Source organism: Saccopteryx leptura, chromosome 2, assembly GCF_036850995.1.
Source record: "Saccopteryx leptura isolate mSacLep1 chromosome 2, mSacLep1_pri_phased_curated, whole genome shotgun sequence".
Classification (NCBI taxonomy): domain Eukaryota; kingdom Metazoa; phylum Chordata; class Mammalia; order Chiroptera; family Emballonuridae; genus Saccopteryx; species Saccopteryx leptura.
Window position 1 is genome coordinate 224,362,947 of NC_089504.1, and position 20,753 is coordinate 224,383,699.

At 41.5% G+C, this 20,753-nt stretch overlaps 1 protein-coding gene across 1 annotated transcript in view; it reads right to left on the reverse strand.

Moving 5' to 3' along the window:
* The window catches only part of MRPS6 (mitochondrial ribosomal protein S6), a 72,750-nt gene that overhangs the window by 18,636 nt on the left and 33,361 nt on the right, over positions 1 to 20,753 (reverse strand). The window contains exon 2 of the mRNA XM_066370277.1: positions 628 to 767. Coding sequence (XP_066226374.1) covers positions 628 to 767 — 140 coding nt within the window. The remainder of the gene's footprint in view (positions 1 to 627; positions 768 to 20,753) is intronic.

Genomic DNA, 20,753 nt, shown 5'->3' on the forward strand with positions numbered 1-20,753 from the left:
CACCAGAAACCAGGGCATGAAAAACTCACCATTAGGGCTTACAGAAGCTTCTACCAACTCAACAAACGGGTCTCAACGAATTTCTACAAAGAATAGTTATTACTACAGAATCAAGTCTTTGATATGTTTGAGGAAGTTGCTATATACTGTGTGAGAAAATATTCCATTCCAAAAAATTGTGTCATTGGTTGAGCAGATAAAAGTGGGTTAGGCTCTGGTTATGTATCTCAGGCATAAGAAGTACATTTTGCTTGTTATCTGCAACCTACATATTTACAAAAAATGCACTGAGTAGGTGAATAACATATCACTGAGGTATTTTCAAGGCCAAAATTAATGAAATGCCAGGGGGAAACAATGCTTAGATTAAAGCCCTGAAAAATGACAAAAAACTTTCCTACAACCACAAGCTTATAAAGCCCTGCTGCTCCTGGCATGACTTGTTGCTGTACTGATTAGTTTGTTAGGGGCTAGCATAACTGCCTCACACAACATTGCTAGGTTATGTCCCTGGACATCACTCAGCCTGACAGGGACCGGACTTACAGTAATTTCTAAAACGAATTCAACAGTATTCTTTAGGGAGCTGGTCAAAGACATTTTTTAATGATTCAATAAGAAACTTACCCGCCTCTACTGTGCCGCTGACTGTGGGCAGACATCTTATAAGGAAGTGCTCGTTCACCCAGGTTTTCCAAGTTCCTCACTATCGCCCCTCTGTCCATCAGAGCTTCTATTGTCCGTTTCAAAGCAGCAGCAGTCTCTGGCTATTTTGTTTTGTTTTTAAAAAGAAGGAAAAAAACCATCAGAGTCTAAGTAAGAACTAGAATGATTAAGTCTGGTCAGTTCTAACCATAACAGCTCTATTGGTGGAAATTTTGGGGTAAAAGCAACAGAAATTATCATTGGCTATCTTAAAATAAAAAAAGGGGGGGGGGGAGACAGGGAAGAAGAGACAGAGAGACCGACATTTTTGGTACAGATACGAGATAGCTCACAGATGCGAAGGACAATCTGAAGAATGGCCTCGGAGAGTTCAGGAACCAGAGCAGCTCCAGGGATCTGGGAGGCAGGAACTAATGATTGGCTTCTTCAGAGCACCTTGGCCAGGATGAGTCAGCGCCAATCACTGTCAGTCCCTGTATCCCATGACTCAAAATTCAAACTCCAGGCAAAGAGTATCCTCTTGGCAGGACACTTTGACCATCCCATCAAAACCACAGCCAGCAAGAAAAGAGGTTATCCTTCAAAGAAAATCTGGGCAGTTGTAACCAAAATAGGGAAAGGATGAGTAAGACCCAGTTTCTGCCCTCATGGAACTTATAATCTAATAAAGGGACTAACAGAAAAACCCTTGAAAGAAGACCACAGAAAGTGACACAGGGACCAGAGAGCTCATGGAAGGAGAAAGACATTCAGCTGGGAGACTGGTTTCATTAGCAAAGGCTTACTGGAGAGAAGCCCTGACACATGACATTGGGAGACAAAAGAACAATGAACCAGGTACTGAGTAAGGGAGCACAGGCCAGATCATACAGGTGAACTGAGGGAGCAGGGAGGAGTCCCCCTGAATGAGAAGATTATAGGTTGGGTACAAGTATATAAATAACAAATGCCTACTGCTTCTCAGCCTTTTGGCTAAGATCAAGTATAATTAATTATAAATGCCTGTTACAAAAAAATTTCAAATAATATAAAATCCCATCATCCAGAGATAAAAGACTTTAAACATTTAGATACTTTCCAGAGTATCTCTTTGCACATGTATACACAGAAAAATGTTTGGAAGATGCTTTACAAAGGTGAAGCCCAAATAGTGTAAATGTGGACAATTAATAATGTAAAGGTGTGGCAAAAGAGGGCACCAAATACAGTGGCTAACAGAATGGTATTGTTAACAGCTGCAGGAAATCTGAAGAAGCTGGTTGAGGACAAAGAAAGACAAATTTGGGTTAGGACCCGCTGAGTCTGAGATGCCTGCTGCTCCTCTAGGTTGACCTCTCAGGATGTAAACCTTATGCTCAAAACACTAGGGTGGGTTAAATTACCCCTAAGGAGACATGTGCATGGACAGGTCTCTGAAGCCCCAGGAGTAAGAGGTCACCGAGGAGGGTACAGGATGAGAAGGAAATAACAACAGAACCATGGGAGCACAGACATCTGGGGGCTGACAAGAAAACCCAAGTCAGAGAAGCAAAGAGAAAAGGTATAAACAGTTCAAGAAAAATAATCAAGCCTGCCTTTTTCTTTTAGAGAGGGTAGGGAAGGAGGGGGGAGGGAGGGAGGGAGGGAGGGAGGGACAGGAAGCATCAACTCCCATATGTACCCTGAGGTAAGCCTCCAGGGTTTCAAACCAGAGACTTCAGTGTTCCAGGTCGACGCTTTATCCACTGATTGATTACTACTAATATTCTGATTAGCTACCCAAATCATACACTTTAATTTTAGTTTGCCTTATTATTAAAAAGGAGTGTATCTCAGTATCTCTTATCTTGTTTAATTCAAGTGTTTACTGTATGAAACATGGAGACCCTCTGTGGGAGTAAAAGTTTGTGAAGTAAGAGTTTCTGTCCAAAAAAGGGGGAAACTACCTAACAAGAATGTAACTTAGGAAAGTATCAAAACATTTTGTTTGACTTTGGTATGTCAAGGTCAAATTATAGAGTGCTTGAATATATATTCATTTCACTGTAATTTCAAATTATTCAAATTTTAAAAAGAAAGATGAAGGTGGGGTAAAAATATTTATTTATCAGGGAGCTCAGCTTATTCCACATAACTGACCTCATCACTGTAAATCGGAGGTCAGCAAACCAGGGTGTGTGGGCCAAGTCTGGCTTACCACCTGTTCGTGCACATAGTTTTACAGGAACACAGTCAGCTCAGGCAATGATACAGTCCGTGGTGCTGCCGTGCTAAAGGCAGATGTGCAAGTACAGATGAGACTGGGTGGCCAGCAAAGCCTAAACTATTCACTACCTGGCCAACTTCTGCTGTGTTAGGATAGGTTGAAGGAAGCTGGCTTGGCCTCCGTCCACTCATTCTAAAATATACCCAAACAAAGCCATGAGCCTGGGCCACTGAGTCACAGGCAGTGCACTCCTCATGGGATGGGTCATCAAGTAGACACAGAGGGCACTAACCTAACGAACATCAGCTGACTGTTCAAATAACCAGAGGATTCAGAAGGGATTCTACAAAATCGCCAGTCCATCCAACAAGCTTGTAACCTAATCAACCCAGATTGCCAACTTCAACTTTCCTCAACTGGTACAAACTATGGATCTACAAAATTTTTAGGCTTCAAAAAATAAAGTGCTTAATCCAGCACAATGTTCAATGTAAAACCCATGGGGTACAATGAGCAAATGATCTTGCTGCTGTAATTCGCATTTAATGAAACCATTTTGTCCCAACTATTCTAAGAGTCAGCTGTGTGTTTTTCTGATGGGCTCCTCCCACCCTCTGAAGCAGCTCTTTCCTCCACTCCACCACTGTCAATGAAACACAGTCGAGAAAAGGCACAGACTAGGGAACTGAAAATGTTCACTGCAAAAGTGGGAAGAGAAACAATGAAATGAATGTGAATGGGAACTAGAAAAACTGGATTCCAGTCCCAGCTCATTCACTAATGAGTTAATTATACAACTGTGAATAAATTACTAAAATTTGCCCTGGCCGGTTGGCTCAGCGGTAGAGCGTCAGCCTGGCGTGCAGAGGTCCCGGGTTCGATTCCCGGCCAGGGCACATAGGAGAGGCGCCCATCTGCTTCTCCACGCCCCCCCCCCCACTCCTTCCTCTCTGTCTCTCTCTTCCCCTCCCGCAGCCGCAGCCGAGGCTCCATTGGAGCAGAGATGGCCCATGCGCTGGGGATGGCTCCTTGGCCTCTGCCCCAGGCGCTGGAGTGGCTCTGGTCATGGCAGAGCAACGCCCCCGGAGGGGCAGAGCATCGCCCCTGGTGGGCGTGCCCGGTGGATCCCGGTCGGGTGCATGCAGGAGTCTGTCTGACTGTCTCTCCCCGTTTCCAGCTTCAGAAAAATACAAAAAAAAAAAAGAAAAAAGAAAAAAAAATTACTAAAATTTACCAATGTTAAATTTGTGCCTCTGTTGACTCGTGCTAAATTAGTGATTCTCAACAAATTTTCTGTCTCTACAAGCTTCTTATGAACAACATTCATATTGCCATTCTCAGAACATGGTGGGGGGTGGAGGGCGCACAAGATGTTTGAGTCTCTCTCTTTCTATGCACCTCATTCTGATAGCCTCATCACCCAAAGTCCCCTCCCACCCCAGGCACTCTTTATGCCATTCCTGCTTACTTCTTCTGCACGTCACTTATAGCAGTCTATAAATACCCTTTCATCACTAAAAAGTAAGCTTCAAGGGACCAAGAACCTCTGTCTGTCTTGGATACAACTGTATTCCCTACGGTCCCCATGATGGAGCAGGCACTAGAAATGATTATTAAGTTATCAACTGTGCCTCGCCAAGAGTCTCTTGCTTATATACTTCCACTTTTTCTTGAGGAACTCTAAGTTTCTTCGTATATCTGATACAATTTGAAGCCACTTTTAATATGCAACATAGCTCTCTATCAAGGTAGTTGACTGAAGTTAAATATCAAGGTAGTTGCTGAAGCTAAATTATAACACTAGTGTTTTCTGTTTATTCCATGTAGTGTCAGAATGCTGTTAATACAAATATTGTAGGTGAAAAGAACCCAGAATTCATCTAAAAGTGAAATTAAATATTTAATCTATTTCAAAAATATCAAGTTCAGCCCTGGCAGGCTAGCTCAGCTGGTTAGAGCATCGTTCCGAAGCACAGGTACTGCCAGTTTGATCCCAGTCAGGGGACATACAAGAGCAGCTTAATGTTCCTCTTTCTCTTGTCTTTCTCTCTTTCCCTTCTCTTGCTAAAATCAATAAATAATTTTCTTTAAAAAATCAAGTTCAACTATATATAAATTTAAATATTAAACTTATATTGTCCTAATTATTTGCTGATAAAGCACTATCAAAAATATTTACACTAACTAATACTTAAAAAAATTATCCTAGACAAAATTAAAATCAGTTATTGATCTTGTTGATTACTGATACTACTGGCACTCTCTCTACAAAGGAAAAGTTACAGGAAACCCAACAGCTAACTTCAACTGTCTGCAGAGTTACTATGCAAAATAATACATTTTCTTTTTATTGGACCTAAGGGTTAAAGTGGAATCAAAGGATAAAAATTTACAGAGAAAGGGAGGCTTCCTGTCTAAAGAAACCTTTCTGAGAGTTATAGCCATAGGGAAGGAAGTGCAACAGACTGCCCTGTGAGACGGCCCTTCCCTACCATCACTATCAGTGCACAGACTACTGCTGGCTCAACCTCTGCTCTGAATTTGGATGGAGGTAAGACTTGCTGACTTCTGAAGTCCCTGTCAAGATTCAAGTCCAGTACTATTCTGGACCACTTATCATCCTGAAATCATTCTGAAATGAAACTGGCTTTTAAATAATACTACGAATTACACTGACTACAAGTTGGTGTTGTTGCCTGGATTTATAACTAAGGCCCCAGCTGTTTTACTCATAATCGCTTTGTGATGACACCCTGAGAGGTTCCTGGAGAAGCCTGGGTTCCCTAGATCATATTTTGAAGACTGCAGTTCTAGAGATTCTAATGGACAAAGTTTCTGTAAGACAAGAGCAAAGAGATGAGGAAAGGAAAAGAACATCTCTACTTGCCCCCAAATAAAATCCCCATTCAGTAAGGTTATTTAAGCTAAGGATTCATGTAAGTCCCAGAAACAACACTGGTCATTGACCAATGTCTATTTTCATCTCAGAAGAGAAGCTTGTTAACAAAATTATCTTGTAAATTAGACTCTGGCAAAGAGAGCTTTGAGCCACTGGCCCTTGGGTGCCAACTATCCCTACAACACCCTCACAGTCCACCAGGAAACAAAAATCACACAGAGTCCACATAATGGCATGCAGCATCTACCTACACTCACCTTTATCACTTTACAAAGAGGTGTACAGCTCCCAGGATCAAGCAGATCCAGGGAAAGCAGAGCCAGGTCAGAAAACTGTCTATGAAAATGTAAATGTAAGACTTTTCCATTCTCTATAAATCTTAATTCCAAGGTTTATGTCCTTAAAATTTTTTCCTTGAAATTTACATTTCCAAACAGAGAATGTCCTTGGAAATTCCACCTTAGGATTCTGAAAGCAGTGTTAAAAGATCTCTGAGTACCACTCAATAGAATAGGTTTGAAGGAAAGTTCTGTCACCAGCCAACCTTGGAAAAGTGGAGTGGACAGCATCTCCTTCCAAGTGCAAGTACCAGCCCTAATAATTCTGCAGAGCCCAACTCTGAAAATGGTACAATGGGACGGTCTTATGAAATATTTTTATGACTCAAGAGAACCCCTTTTGCCCCCACAACTTGTTGAATCAGGAGTTACAGTCCTCCAGGTAATTAAGAATTAAAAAATTATTAAGCATGTAAGTTATTTTAAAAATTAAAATAAAATTCAGTACGGACAAAGTAGATAAATAAATATATGCTTAAACATGATCACTTACCTATATGGACAACTGCACATTGTATAACTTGTGGGTGACTAGAAAAGTAACTTCTACATGCTTTTTAAAGGTCAAAGATAAAAACCACTTGAGAAATAACCTTTTATTTTGCCCATAAATCATATTTAATAGGTCATTTATAACAAATATGGAATAACTAGTACACAAAGATTTAACAGGCTTTGAAAGGAAAGAAGAGGACCTGGCCGGTTTGCTCAGTGGATAGAGCGTTGGCCCAGCATGTGGATGTCCTGTATTTGTTTCCCAGTCAAGACACACAGGAAAAGCAACCATCTGCTTCTCTCCTTCTCCCTCTCACCCTTCTCTCTCTTTACCTCCCATAGCCAGTGGCCCAGCTGGTTTGAGCATTGGCCCCAGGTGCTGAGGATAGCTCAGTTGATTCAATCATGGGCCCTAGATAGGGGTTGCTGGGTGGATCCCGATTGGGGCACATGTGGGAGCAGACGTCAGGCAGACCCTGATGGCTGCCACCTATCTCTTCAAGAGATGCAAAGAGGGTCAGCTAAGGTGCTCTCAGAGTGGGATGCGGCAAACAGTATGACAGAAAAACTGGAGGAAGATTCTGATTAAACTTAGGTAGTAGCCACTGCTTTTGTCCACTTAAGGCACTTTTTTGACTAGAACATTAAGATTTTAATTTTTCACTCACCTAATGAGTAAAAATATAAACTTTCTGGAGGGCAATTTAACAATGAGTATTAGTTTAAAATGTGTATACCTTCAATCCCACAGTCACTTGCAAGGATTTAGCTATAAAAATATTCACCACAATGTTATTAGGATAGTGAATAAATGGAAACATAGTTTGTTCATTAAGAGAAGACCAGTTCAATAAATTATTTTCACTGGTTAACAGTTACTATGCAGCCATTAAAAAAACAGGATGCTGCCTGACCAGGTGGTGGCACAGTGGATAGAGCATTGGACTGGGACGCAGAGGACACAGGACCTCAAAACTCCGAGGTTGCCAGCTAGAGTGTGGGCTTCTCTGGCTTGAGCGTGGGCTCACAGCTTGAGCGTGGGATCACTGGCTTGAGTGTGGGATCATAGACATGAACTCATGGTCACTGGCTTGAGCCAAGATCATTGGCTTGAGCAAGGGTCACTCTCTCTGCTGTAGTCCCCCGGTCAAGGCACAAATGTGAAAGCAATCAATGAACTAAGGAGACTAAAATTTGCAACAAAGAATTGATGCTTCTCATCTCTCTCCCTTACTGTCTCTAAATGTCCTTCTATCTCTCTCTCTCTCTTTCTCTCTCTCTCTCTCTCTCTCTCTCTCTCTCACACACACACACACATGATGTTGCCTGACCTGTGGTGGCACAGCATCTGGAATGCTAAGGTCGCTGGTTCAAAACCCCGGGTTTGTCCAGTCAAGGCACACACTACCATGAGTTAATGCTTCCCGCTCCTCCCCTGTCCCCCTTATCTCCCTTTCTCTAAAAAATCAATAAATAAATCTAAAAAACCAAAAAACAAGATGTTAATCTGTTGATCCTCATATACTGCCATGAAAATACATTTCCCCATGTATAAGACACACCCTTTTTTGAAAAATTTGGGGTCTAATGGATGGGAGTTTGACAGTGATGAAGAGTTGTATGAATTTTATGATGACTAAACTTGAGTCCAATAACTTTATGTAATACATTTCTTTCAAATTTCGGGCCCCAAAATTAAGGTGTGTCTTATACATGGGAGCGCTTTATACATGGGGGAAATACAGTAATAACAAAGAAATCAGCAGGTAGGGTCAATTTACAGTTTTTTTCAAAAGAAAAAAGCTAATTACATATACATGAAAGAAAGTGTGGATGAATATACAGCAAAACGTTGAGTTTTCCCTGGGTAGTATGATAAGTATTCTTTTTCAACACTTTGCTTTGTTATCTGATTTACTTTACAATGAGCAACAAAAAGGTGTTTTAGGAATAAATTGGGGGGAGCCAATTCAGTTTTAGGAATTTCTTCCTCTAAGTCTACGACAACTGCTATCTTACAACAGGTGCCCTAACTTGTGAATTCTCTGTTCCCACCCAGAAGCCTCGCCTTAGCATTCAGAGCTCCCTCACTGCCTCCAGTCAGCACAGCGCTCAGTGGGTACCAGGTACCAGGATTGTGCACACCATCCTTCTAGCATCATGAGCTGCTACAGCTGGCTGCTCTGTCTCTTGGGAATTGGGGAAAACTGGAATCTGTAAATCAGGAGCCCAGAAATCACTGGTCCTAGAATCAGACCAACAAAACCAAGATGATGAGAAAAATAAGAGGAGCTTGTTCATCCTAAGGGCATGTGACCAGGATTGAGATCTTGAGACTTGGGAAATCTATCATTAAAATATATTAAGTTTAGTGAAGATAATAAGGAGCCCAGAGAAGAATGAAAAAAAAAATCAGAGGAGCAAGAGTACAATGACTGCTGAGCAGAGCACAGATTAATTCCACAGCAATAACAAGTACAAATAATAAAACAATCAGAATTCATAACATGGCTGAACTTGCAAATATAAAGGCAGCAGATCAGCTGCAAGGTAGCAGAATGCCTTTAAACCATAAACGGGGCTTACCATAACTTTAAAGGTAGTGGGCATCAAGGAACTCCTGTAGCCAGCATGGGCTTAGGTATCAATACCAGCATTGGTATCAAAAGGCTACAATCAATGAACAACTAAGGTGCCACAACAATGAGTTGAAGCGTCTCATCTCTCTCCGGTTCCTTGTCTGTCCCTGTCCTCCATCTCAAAAAAAAAAAATTTTTTTTAAGGGCTATAAACAAATAAATTTAAAGAGCTAACCCACAGAATAAGAAGTCTGTTGTGTTCTTTTGAGAGAGAGACAAATAGACCAACAGAAAGGAAGAGACAGGAAGGGAGAAAGATGAGAAGCATCAACTCATAGTTGTATCACTTTAGTTGTTCTTTGATTGCTTCTCATACATGTCTGGGGGGAAGGGGCGCTCAAGCTGAGTCAGTGACCCCTTGGGCTCAAGCCAGCAACCTATGGATTTTGAATCTGGGACCTCAGTGTCACAGGGACTCTGTATCCACTGCTTGTCAGGCAAGAAGGAAGTCTTGATTATATGAGATCCAACTTTGTATAAATTTACCAGCTGTCAGTTACTCCGTGCCTAAGTTAACAGTAAATCTGTGTAGTTCAACCATAACACAGTTTTGTTCCTTAATTAATCTACTTGTTTCCAAGGTCTCAAGTCAAAAAATATCATTGAGATGCCATTCAAAGTCAAATTTAGGAGCTCACTTGCATATAACCAGTTATTCCTTTTAAGATTTGGTAAATCAGAGGTAAAAGGCAGAGTCAAGGCATTCCTAGAACACACTGCGATCACCTAGGAAGCTTCAAAAATGAGATGCCTGTATCATATCAGCACTCAGCTGGCCTAAGGCTTCAAAAATCTTGGGCACTAGAATTTTTTAAAGCTCCCCAGGTACAAAGGTGAGAACCAGTCTAGTAGGAAGTTACTTGACTTCTCATTACTCCAAAGATAAATGATTCTGGCCGAACTACAGTTTATAAAGGATTTTCAGCAATAATCTCCTTTAACTCTAATTTAAGGATCATAAAAACTCCACAGAAGTGGAGCTCTCCCTGAATGTGAAATGGAGAAATGACAATCCTAACAGTGACTACTTGTGGTCAACACTAGAGCAGCTGAAAATACACCAAAATTAAGGTACCCCTCCTATTCGGAGGACATTTTCATTTTGATCCTCCCCATCTCCTCTCCAGATGCACATACAGATGAATAAAAGGAGATGGGAAACAGAAAGATTGGCAGGAGTCCTAGTTACTATGGCAGCAAGTAAATGAAATGCCAAAGCTCATGAAACTGATATCTAGAGCAGGAATCAGGTAGACATCATCAAGCTACGTGTCCTGTTGACTGCTCTCCTTCATGCACAATTCAGTTCCCTGCCTTCACCTGATATTTCAACCTCCTCAGAGAGGAGGAGGACAACAGACTGGAATGACAGTGAAACCAGGGGAAGTAAGAATCAGCTGGGATTTTGGAATTTCTATTTATATTTGGTGAGTCTTCTAAACATCAGTGTAAGGGTTTACCAAAATATCAGTTAGTTGACTGGGCTAAGAGAAATTTTTTAAAATATGCACTAATAGAATAAAAAACTTGGGCTTTGAAAAGAGTGTGTCCACCAACCAGACCACTGCAGTGGTACTTAATTCCAGGAAGCAGTTAAGGGATACACCACTCTGAGGAGCAGGGAGGAGGAAGGCATAAAAGCAGAGGGTTTAAGGCAATCAAATCAACCTGTAAGATTCAGTGACTGCTCTCTGTGATCCCATGTCTATCTCTCCTCATTCTATAAACATCTGCAATTGTAATTATCTCAGAACACACCTCCTTCCCTAACTGGCCTCTTTCAAGGCTACATCTTCCTCATCTTGACCAGATGCTGGAGATACAAAGACTCTGGCATGCAGCGTGTTCAATAAATGTTTGATGAATACGTAAGTCAAAGAATAAATGGCAAGATGAGAGACGCAAATTGCTAACGGTACTTAATCTAACTAGTAAGAAAGATAGGATTAAAACCACCTCATAAATTTCATGGAGAAATATCTTCATTGCAAAGAAGAAAACAGCAACATTTTTTTGGACAGGCAGAGATGCACAGTGAAACTAAAGCATACCTTTTTAGTCAACAACAGAGATGCACAGTTATGGGCAGAAAGGTGAAAGACAGTAACAAAAACAAAGATAGAGTGGAGACTCATAAAGGTGTCTCCAAACTTCTAAAGATTTTGGGACTGTAATTAAACCTGTGGACACTCAACTTCAAGTGTATAGGGTATTTTACAACAACAAAACATGGCCTGTGAAAAGCTGTGAAAAACTAAGGGAACTGCTGTCAACAAACTCCACATAGAGACAATTGGACTTTACAGAGAACCTGCCAAAGGCTATGACAAAATTTTAAATCAGCCAGGGCATGATAGTCCTCATTCTTTTCTCATTCCTATAGTCTAGTGGTTCTCAAAGTGTGCGCCCTGGCATCCTAGAAGATTTCTAGATGTGCCCTCTGGTATTCCAGAGAAATATGTGCCTGTTGGGGACCAAAAAACTAACAGGGTTTTTGGAGTTTGGGGGACAGAGGTGTGAGGAATTGGCTGTAAGCTGACAGTCTGCCCAACCCCCCACCTCACTTGCCTGATTAGGTTGCAAAAGGCTGTTAAGCTGTGGTGCTGGATTTTTACACTACCCTCCATGTTCCCCAGAAAGACTGGAGGCAAATTTCTTCTATCCTTTGTTTGGTGTAAAGTTAAGATGGTATGTATGGTGGGAGTTTTCTGCACTCAACACAAGAGTAAAAGAGGAATTCTTCAATGTATTGACGAGGAAATGAGAGTTTGCCTTTCAAATATAAGCTCAAACATTGATGGAATCGCTAGGACACATCAGGCTCATGTTTCTCATAAACACAAGAATGAAAAAACTTAACACATTTGTGCCAGGACCTGCTGAATTCACTAAATCTTACTAAGAATGTATCTATATAGATATAAAAAGATAACTTTTTGTCTTTTTTTTAATTTTTTAACCCCCTTTTTACGAATTCTAAAAAGCATAACTCAAAAAATGTAACATAAAAATGCTTTTTGCCTGACCAGGCAGTGGCGCAGTGGATAGAGTGTCGGACTGGGATGCTGAGGACCCAGGTCCGAGATCCCAAGGTTGCCAGCTTGAGCGCGGGCTCATCTGGTTTGAGCAAAAGCTCACCAGCTTGGACCCAAGGTCACTGGCTCAAGCAAGGGGTTACTCGGTCTGAAGGCCGAGGTCAAGGCACATATGAGAAAGCAATCAATGAACAACTAAGGTGTCACAATGCGCAACGAAAAACTAATGATTGATGCTTCTCATCTCTCCGTTCCTGTCTATCCCTCACTGACTTTTTCTCTGTCTCTGTAAAAAAAAAAAGTTTTTTAATGTCAGAATAAATTTAATTTTGTCGTATTTAATTACCATAAAAGCACGCTTGGACTTTATCTTTTTTCTTTAATATTTGACTTGATTATTATAACATATTTCTCAGAAATTTGTCTACAGTGCGCCTACAATTATTTGTAGGATTTTAAATGCGTCCCAACTTCAAAAAGTTTGAGAACCACTGCTATAGTTTAACAGCAGCAGAGTCTACACTAAAGCACTATAATCAACCTGGAGACCACAAACAAAAGGGGACATCAATTGCTTCAAAATTGTTCAGAAAAAAACAAAAGACCCAGATGGTAAAGCATCTGAAATCTATGTCCTTTGCTTGTACACCCCAGAGAATGGTAAAGGTTATGCCTAATTTTGAGACTTCATATATTTATCTTGAATCTTTAACTTGAAATACTACAAGAGAAGATACTTCAGAGGCAGAACTTGGGACTACTGAATGAAAGAGGCAGATTTGGTGTCAAAAAACCCTTAAAAATGATAACTTTCTTAAAGTGGAGTGAACTTTCTGGGAGAGAGGGACCAGCGGTTACATGGATGTTTGCATTATAATTACAGCAAATTCTTGTTATTTGTGGAATTCTTATATGCCAACTTGTCTACTAGCTAAAATTTGTCCATACCCCATAATCAATACCTCCACTGTGTTGGCAGTCATTTGCAGACATGGGCAAGCACAGTTACAGAAAACTTGAGGCACTCAAGACACATTCAACCACAGCAGAGGCCCAACAAGATGGATGTTGGATTAACAAATGTTTCCTAAGTTTGCTCACTTGTACTGGGGCAGCACCATGTGTGTATAGTCTATGGAAGATTGTGGCTGCCTGCTCTCAGGAAGGCAGATTGCAAATTGCGAATTGCCTTCCTACTTAGGAGGGGCCATTGTTTGCTGGAGAAGGGGTTTTTCACCCAGTCTGTTTTGCCGGGGAGTTGGGAGAGAGAGGAGAGTGTTGTGGGGCGTGGGAACCCTGAGATTTTGACCTGGCCTGTTTGACTAGGGCTAGGGGTGGGAACCTATGGCTCATGAGCCAGATGTGGCTCTTTTGATGGCTGCATCTGGCTTGTAGACAAATCTTTTTTTTTTTTCTTCTGTATTTTTCTGAAGCTGGAAACGGGGAGGCAGTCAGACTCCCGCATGCACCCGACCGGGATCCACCCGGCATGCCCACCAGAAGGCGATGCTCTGCCCATCCGGGGCGTCGCTCTGTTGTGACCAGAGCCACTCTAGCACCTGAGGCAGAGGCCATAGAGCCATCCCCAGTGCCCAGGCCATCTTTGCTCCAATGGAGCCTTGGCTGCAGGAAGGGAAGAGAGAGACAGAGAGGAAGGAAAGGGGGAGGGGTGGAGAAGCAGATGGGCGCTTCTCCTGTGTGCCCTGGCCAGGAATTGAACCCGGGACTTCCGCACGCCAGGCCGACGCTCTACCACTGAACCAACCGGCCAGGGCCGACAAATCTTTAATAAAAAAATAATAATGTTAAAAATATAAAACATTCTCATGTATTACAATCCATTCATTTCCTACTGCTCATGTTCATGGTTGTGGGTGGCTGGAGCCAATCACAGCTGTCCTCCGGGACAACACCAAATTTTTATTGGGTAATACATAATGTACACGGGTCGTTGTATGGCTCTCATGAAATTACATTTTAAAATATGTAGCATTCATGGCTCTCTCAGCCAAAAAGGTCCCCGACACCTGGGCTAAGGAGTGCTGTTTTGCTTGTGAGGGCCTGTGAGTCCAGGAGAGTCTGAAGTGAGAAAGGGAAGCGGTCTTCCCTGACTGTGTGCTTGTCCGCTGTTACAAGACTTTAATAAACAGAATTGCCCACCATTTTCTGGCTCCTTTACTATCTGCCTGAATCCAATTAGAACCGGCATGGCCACGGCAGCAGCCACTGGCCTCACAGCGGAGTTCTGCATTTATGTCTCAGCTCTCTTGCCATGAACAAGTGTCCTTTCCATGGCCTACGCAGTGCCACGTTCTCCATATTTTGAGCTTTCTATTGGTGACTTTGCTGTTTAAAATGGCCCAAGTATGGTGCTAAACTGCTGTCCAGTGTTCTTAAGTGCAGGAAGGCTGTGATGTACTTTACAGGGAAAACACATGTTAGATAAGCTTCATTCAGGCATGGATGGGTTAGGGTGCTCAATATATATTAGATATAATGTCTTTACACAGAACCATTCGTAAAACAAGGTTATGCATTGTCCCAGTAGAGCCCAAGCCCTGGTCAGCAAACTGCAGCTCCTGAGCCACATGCGGCTCTTTGGCCCCTTGAGTGTGGCTCTTCCACAAAACACCACGTGCAGGCGCTACCTCGATAAGGAATGTACCTACCTATATATTGCTAGTTTAAGTTTAAAAAATTTGGCTCTCAAAAGAAATTTCAATTGTATTGTTGATATCTGGCTCTGTTGACTAATGAGTTTGCCAACCATCTAGGTCGATCAGGTGTCCCTGATTCAACCTCCCTGTGCAGTGAGACACTCCTGCTTAACAGCGGGGCTGGCAGTCTCCTCAAGACTACACTACAGGTGGCTAGGAGGATTCTACTTATTGGTACCGAGGCCAATTGCCACCAGAGGAAAGAAACAACCAACACACAAGTTAGTTGCAAGACACACAAGTTAGTTGCAAGAATCACATAGGCAGTTTATTACTCACAAATCCTTATGGCATGCCTGGGTGCAGCTTAATGGGGCCCTGTCGGCATGCTCCTCTCTGCTGTCCTTGGTCAGAGTGGTGTGTAGACAGTGCACATTCTTTTTTTTTTTTTTTTTTAATTTTTTATTTATTCATTTTAGAGAGGAGAGGGGGAGAGAGAGAGAGAGAGAAGAGACAGAGAGAGAGAAGGGGGGAGGAGCTGGAAGCATCAACTCCCATATGTGCCTTGACCAAGCAAGCCCAGGGTTTCAAACCGGCGACCTCAGCATTTCCAGGCCGACGCTTTATCCACTGCACCACCACAGGTCAGGCAACAGTGCACATTCAACACTGGAATCTGGACGACTAACTACAGCTGAGGACCCCTCAATTAGTACCTTTTTCTGGCATAAACCTTCTAGTAGGTGTTAATCTATGAGATTACCACATCAAGCCACTTTTTGGGAGTTCCTAGCAGGGAGTCCTTTTTTATGTTAATCTATAGAACTGTCACATCAAGCCACTTTAAGGGAGTTCCTAGCAGGGAGTCCTTTTTTATGTTAATCTACAGAGTTGTCATATCAAGCCCCTTTTTAAAAAAATTTTTATTGACTTTAATTTATTTTGTTTTCATAGATTCAAGTGTTCCACCAAATACATACATCTCCCTCCCACCCACCCTTGTGTTCTCCTTGATACCTCCTTTGACTTCTCCCCCCAACACCCTCTTCCCTTCCCTCCAGGATTTGCTGTCCTGCTCTCTATAACTCTGTGTTATGTATATATAATTTCACTGATCTCTTTTCCTTCTCTGATCCCATTTTATCATCCCCTTTCCCTCTGGTCCCCTTGATCCCGCCTCTACCTCTATTCTGTTCCTCAGTTCACGTTATTCATTAAATTCCTCATATGAGTGAGGTCATATATCTTTTTTCTCTGCCTGGCTTATTTCACTTAGCATAATAGTTTCCAGGTCCATCCGTGTTGTCATAAAAGGTAAGACTTCCTTTTTTTTCACAACCACATAATTCCATGGTGTATATGTACCACAGCTTTTTAATCCACTCATCCACTGATGAACACTTGGGCTGTTTCCAGATCTTGGCTATTGTAAACAATGCTGCAATAAACATGAGGGTGCATTTCTTCTTTTGAATCAGTGATCTGGTGTTCTTAGGATATATTCCTAAAAGTGGGATAGCTGGGCCAAAAGACATTACATACAGATGGCCAGTAGGCATATGAAAAAAATGTTCAACATCCCTAATCATTAGAGAAATGCAAATTAAGACCACAATGAGATACCACCTCACACCTGTCAGAATGGTGCTCATTTAACAAAACAACACATAATAAGTGCGGGTGAGAATGTGGAGAAAAGGGAACCCTCCTGCACTGCAGGTGGGAATGCAGACTGGTGCAGCCACTGTGGAAAACAATATGCAAATTCCTCAAAAAATTAAAAATGGAACTGCCTTTTGATCAAGCCACTTTTTATCTATATATAACTTCACACACAGACTAACTGGGCCCTGCACAAAAGGCATAGTATGCCTATCATAGCTGAACACACTAGATCAATTCCCACCCAGAGGGTGTAGCCTTATTCACTTGCCTTAATGGCTTTTAATATTATATCCTAACTTATTTCTATATATCTTCTATATTTTCCTATATATTTAATTATTATAATATTATATACTGTAACATGTACTGATCAGCTGACAAAATATGGTGACCAGAGGTTTACAGAAACCAAACCATGTTTTTCTCCAAGGGGCAAAGATATAACTACCACAAATAACAAGTCATCCATATTCCCTACTGTGTACATGGTCATATTCCAATGGACTGAGTACATATTCAATTTCACAATAAAAATTGTGGTGGATAGTAGTCATACTGCACCAAAGAATCAAATATATACCATCTAAGCCTATTCAAAATGTGATCACCAGTTTTGCACTTAAATAAGCAGAATTTTAAAACTCCAACTGTGATTCTGATCACATGTTCTCTGGGGAAGGGCAGAAATGGATAACAGGCTCTAAAATCTCAACCTTCAGATGTTGAGTGAACATGGATGTCAGGACTTCCCAGCAACTTGGAGGACTTAACACAACTTACTAGGACTACTGTAAAGGTTTTAGTTTTGTTTTCACCTTTGTTTTTTTAAGTACAACCCTGCAAAACTGAGGGAGAGAGAAAAGAGGCTAGCAGCAGTAAAAATCTGGAACAAGGAAAAGTAAACAATGTGAGAAACCAAGAGTCAAGCACACTACACTGTAGAATGCCTCAAAAGATCTGGGACTCGGCAGCAGTGGGCACCTCTCCTTGAAAGGGGGGGTGAAGTGAGGGACTAAAATTAAAAGGCTGGTTGAAATTTTAAGGAGAAACTGGGTTCCTCCATGCATGTTTGGAGGTTTATTCTTAGGACTGTAGTACATGGGCACAGCTGTAGGAGGGACATCATACCAAAATGGGATTCAGAAAAACAAGCTGACTGACGCTGAGACCCCTGTGTTCTTTCCTGGCCTTTTATCCTTTAGTCCAAAACTGGAAGAATCTTCTTTAGAAAATCTGACCTGCTCTAAAGATGCCACAGGAGTCATCTGACCCAACAGCTAGGCAATGAAGGTCAGACAATAAAGCCAACAAGCTCCACCCACAAGTAAGAGCATTTTAGTCTACCCTACTAAATATAAGTAGACAAAGATCAGCAGACATTTGAGAAAAGCCTTTAACATGAGAAACCAACACAGGAAAAAAAAAAGAAAAGAAAATTGGAGTAAACAATGCAGAAAAACCTCAGTATTTTCAGAAATAGAAAAACATATACTGTACTCTCTGAAACAGGAAAAACCTCGAGAACAAAGGTGTTCTTAAAAATTAAAAATCTGGCCCTGGCCAGTTGGCTCAGTGGTAGAGCGTCGGCCTGGCGTGCGGAAGTCCCGGGTTTTACTCCCGGCCAGGGCACACAGGAGAAGCGCCCATCTGCTTCTCCACCCCTCCCCCTCTCCTTCCTCTCTGTCTCTCTCTTCCCCTCCCGCAGCCGAGGCTCCATTGGAGCAAAGATGGCCCGGGCGCTGGGGATGGCTCCTTGGCCTCTGCCCCAGGCGCTAGAGTGGCTCTGGTCGCGGCAGAGCGGCGCCCCCGGAGGGGCAGAGCATCACCCCCCCCCCCCCCCCCCGTGGGCATGCCGGGTGGATCCCGGTCGGGCACATGCGGGAGTCTGTCTGACTGCCTCCCTCCCCGTTTCCAGCTTCAGAAAAAAAAAAAAAAAGAAAAGAAAAATGAAAAATCTGATAGAAATATAAATTCTTTTTCCTCAAAAAGATAAACTTTAGAAACACCCCTAGAAAGAGTGAAGATTAAAAGACAAAATACTGTATGAAACCAATCTGTCCCATTCATAAGGCCTTAGCGCTGAACAAAACGGTTCTAAAAAAGAAAGAAAAAAGAAAAATTATCCCAGAATAGGACAGTGAGTTGCCAAATTGAAATAGCCCACTGAGGACCCATACAAAAAAAGAAAGCGTTCACCAACAGACATAGTCATGAAATTCTAGAACAGAGACTAGAAGCTAGGGAAAAAATGGTCTTATGCTTACAAATTTCAGTAAAACACTTTCCAATCCAGAATTCTGTATCTATTCAGCCAAACTTTCAAACAAATGAGTAGAATAAAGACAAATTTAGACATGCAAAACCTTTTAAATCTAAGGAGTTGTAGTACTGAAAAAAAAACGAGTAAATATGTCAATACTATCACATTTCTTGTTGGAGAAGAGATACAGATAGAATAGCAGCAGGCTTTTAGAACTGGAGGCACCAGGTGTCTATATGAATGTCCTAGTTCTGTATACTAAAAAAGGCCCACAGTGATGACCATGTGTACCTCTGAAGAATGAGCACACCCAGACCTTTGTTAATAAATACTATTCCCTACTAAAAATGCCTGATCCCCACTGGAGTTTGGAAAGTTTGAGGTGAACCTGAACACCTTGTTGTGCTGGAAATAAGTACTAAATATGATGGAATTGTGTCACAAAGGACGCAGAAACAAGCCTGAAGAGAGCTCTGTGAGCTAACCCTGGAAACATTTGAGCGAAACAATGATAATAATGGATTATAACCCACTATATTTTCATATCTAGAAAATATGGAAGGAACTCTTGATTTCAACATAGGAAACACAAAGAAAAAAAACCTTATAAAAACCATTTTGTGCCTACACCGTAATAATGACTTAAGCAAGAATTACTAATGGATGCTAAAAGTAGGGGTTCAAATTTAATGAGGAATAAGTTATTTACATAGGCTCCAATTATCACCCCACAAATTCCTTAATACCGAAAGGAAAAAAAGAGTAACTAAACAGATGAGAAACCTGGTAGATACTATCTAAAACAAGTATCAACGTAATGTCAACAATAATGGGACAACATATCACAGGTCTCCCAAAGTAAAACTGTTAGGACATAGTGTTTGTTGTATTCCTGCCCAAAAAAGTATAGCGAATCTAATGAGGAAACAGAGAATCCCAAATTGAGGAGGGGCATTCACAAAATGACTCATCTCTAAACTCCAAAAATGTCAATACCACAAAAGACAAAGGGTGACGAACTGTTCCAGATTAAAGGAGACAAATGTAAAAGCAAAATTCAACAGACTGACTTCTGATCCTTTAAAAAAGAAATTGTTATAAAAGGATATTATTGGAAAAGCAACATCTGAATACTTCTTTAAAAAAATATATCAGTTACTTTCCAGATTTTGATAATTATATTGTGATCAGGTAAGTGCCTGTCCTTGTTTTAAGAAATATACCCCCATGTACTTAGGGGAGTAAAGGGCAATGATGTCAACAACTTCTGCTCATACAATTCAGAAAAGTGTGTATGATTAGATAACAAAGCTAATGTGGTAAAATGTTAACTACTGGTGAACCTGAATTAAATTCTTGGGTTCTTCATACTATTCTTACAACTTTTCTACAATTTTAAATTATTTCAAAATTAGAAGTAAAAAATACTAAGAGTATTTTTTTTTATTTTTATGAGAGGAGGGAAGGCAGAGAGGCAGACTTCTGCATGTGCTCCCACAGGGATCCACCCAACAAGCCCACTAGGAGGCGATGCTCTGCCCATCTGGGGCTGTTGTTCTGTTACTCTGCAACTGAGCCATTATTTTAGTACCTGAGGCAGAGGCCACAGAGCCATCCTCAGCACCAAAGGCCAACTTGCTCCAATTGAGCCATGGCTGCAGGACAGGGGAGAGAGAAAAGTGGAGAAGCAGATGGTCACTTCTGTGTGCCCTGACTGGAACAAACCTGGGACTTCTACACACCAGGCCAACACTTGATCACTGAGCAAACCCGCCAGGGCTAAGAGTCTTTTTATTTACTCAGTGAGTTACATATGAAAGAAACCCAACTTGTTTACTTCATGTTCTTTTCTTCACCCATTCCCCAGTCCCTTTACTCCAGTTTCTCCAACCATTCCCTAACACCCTCATCCAG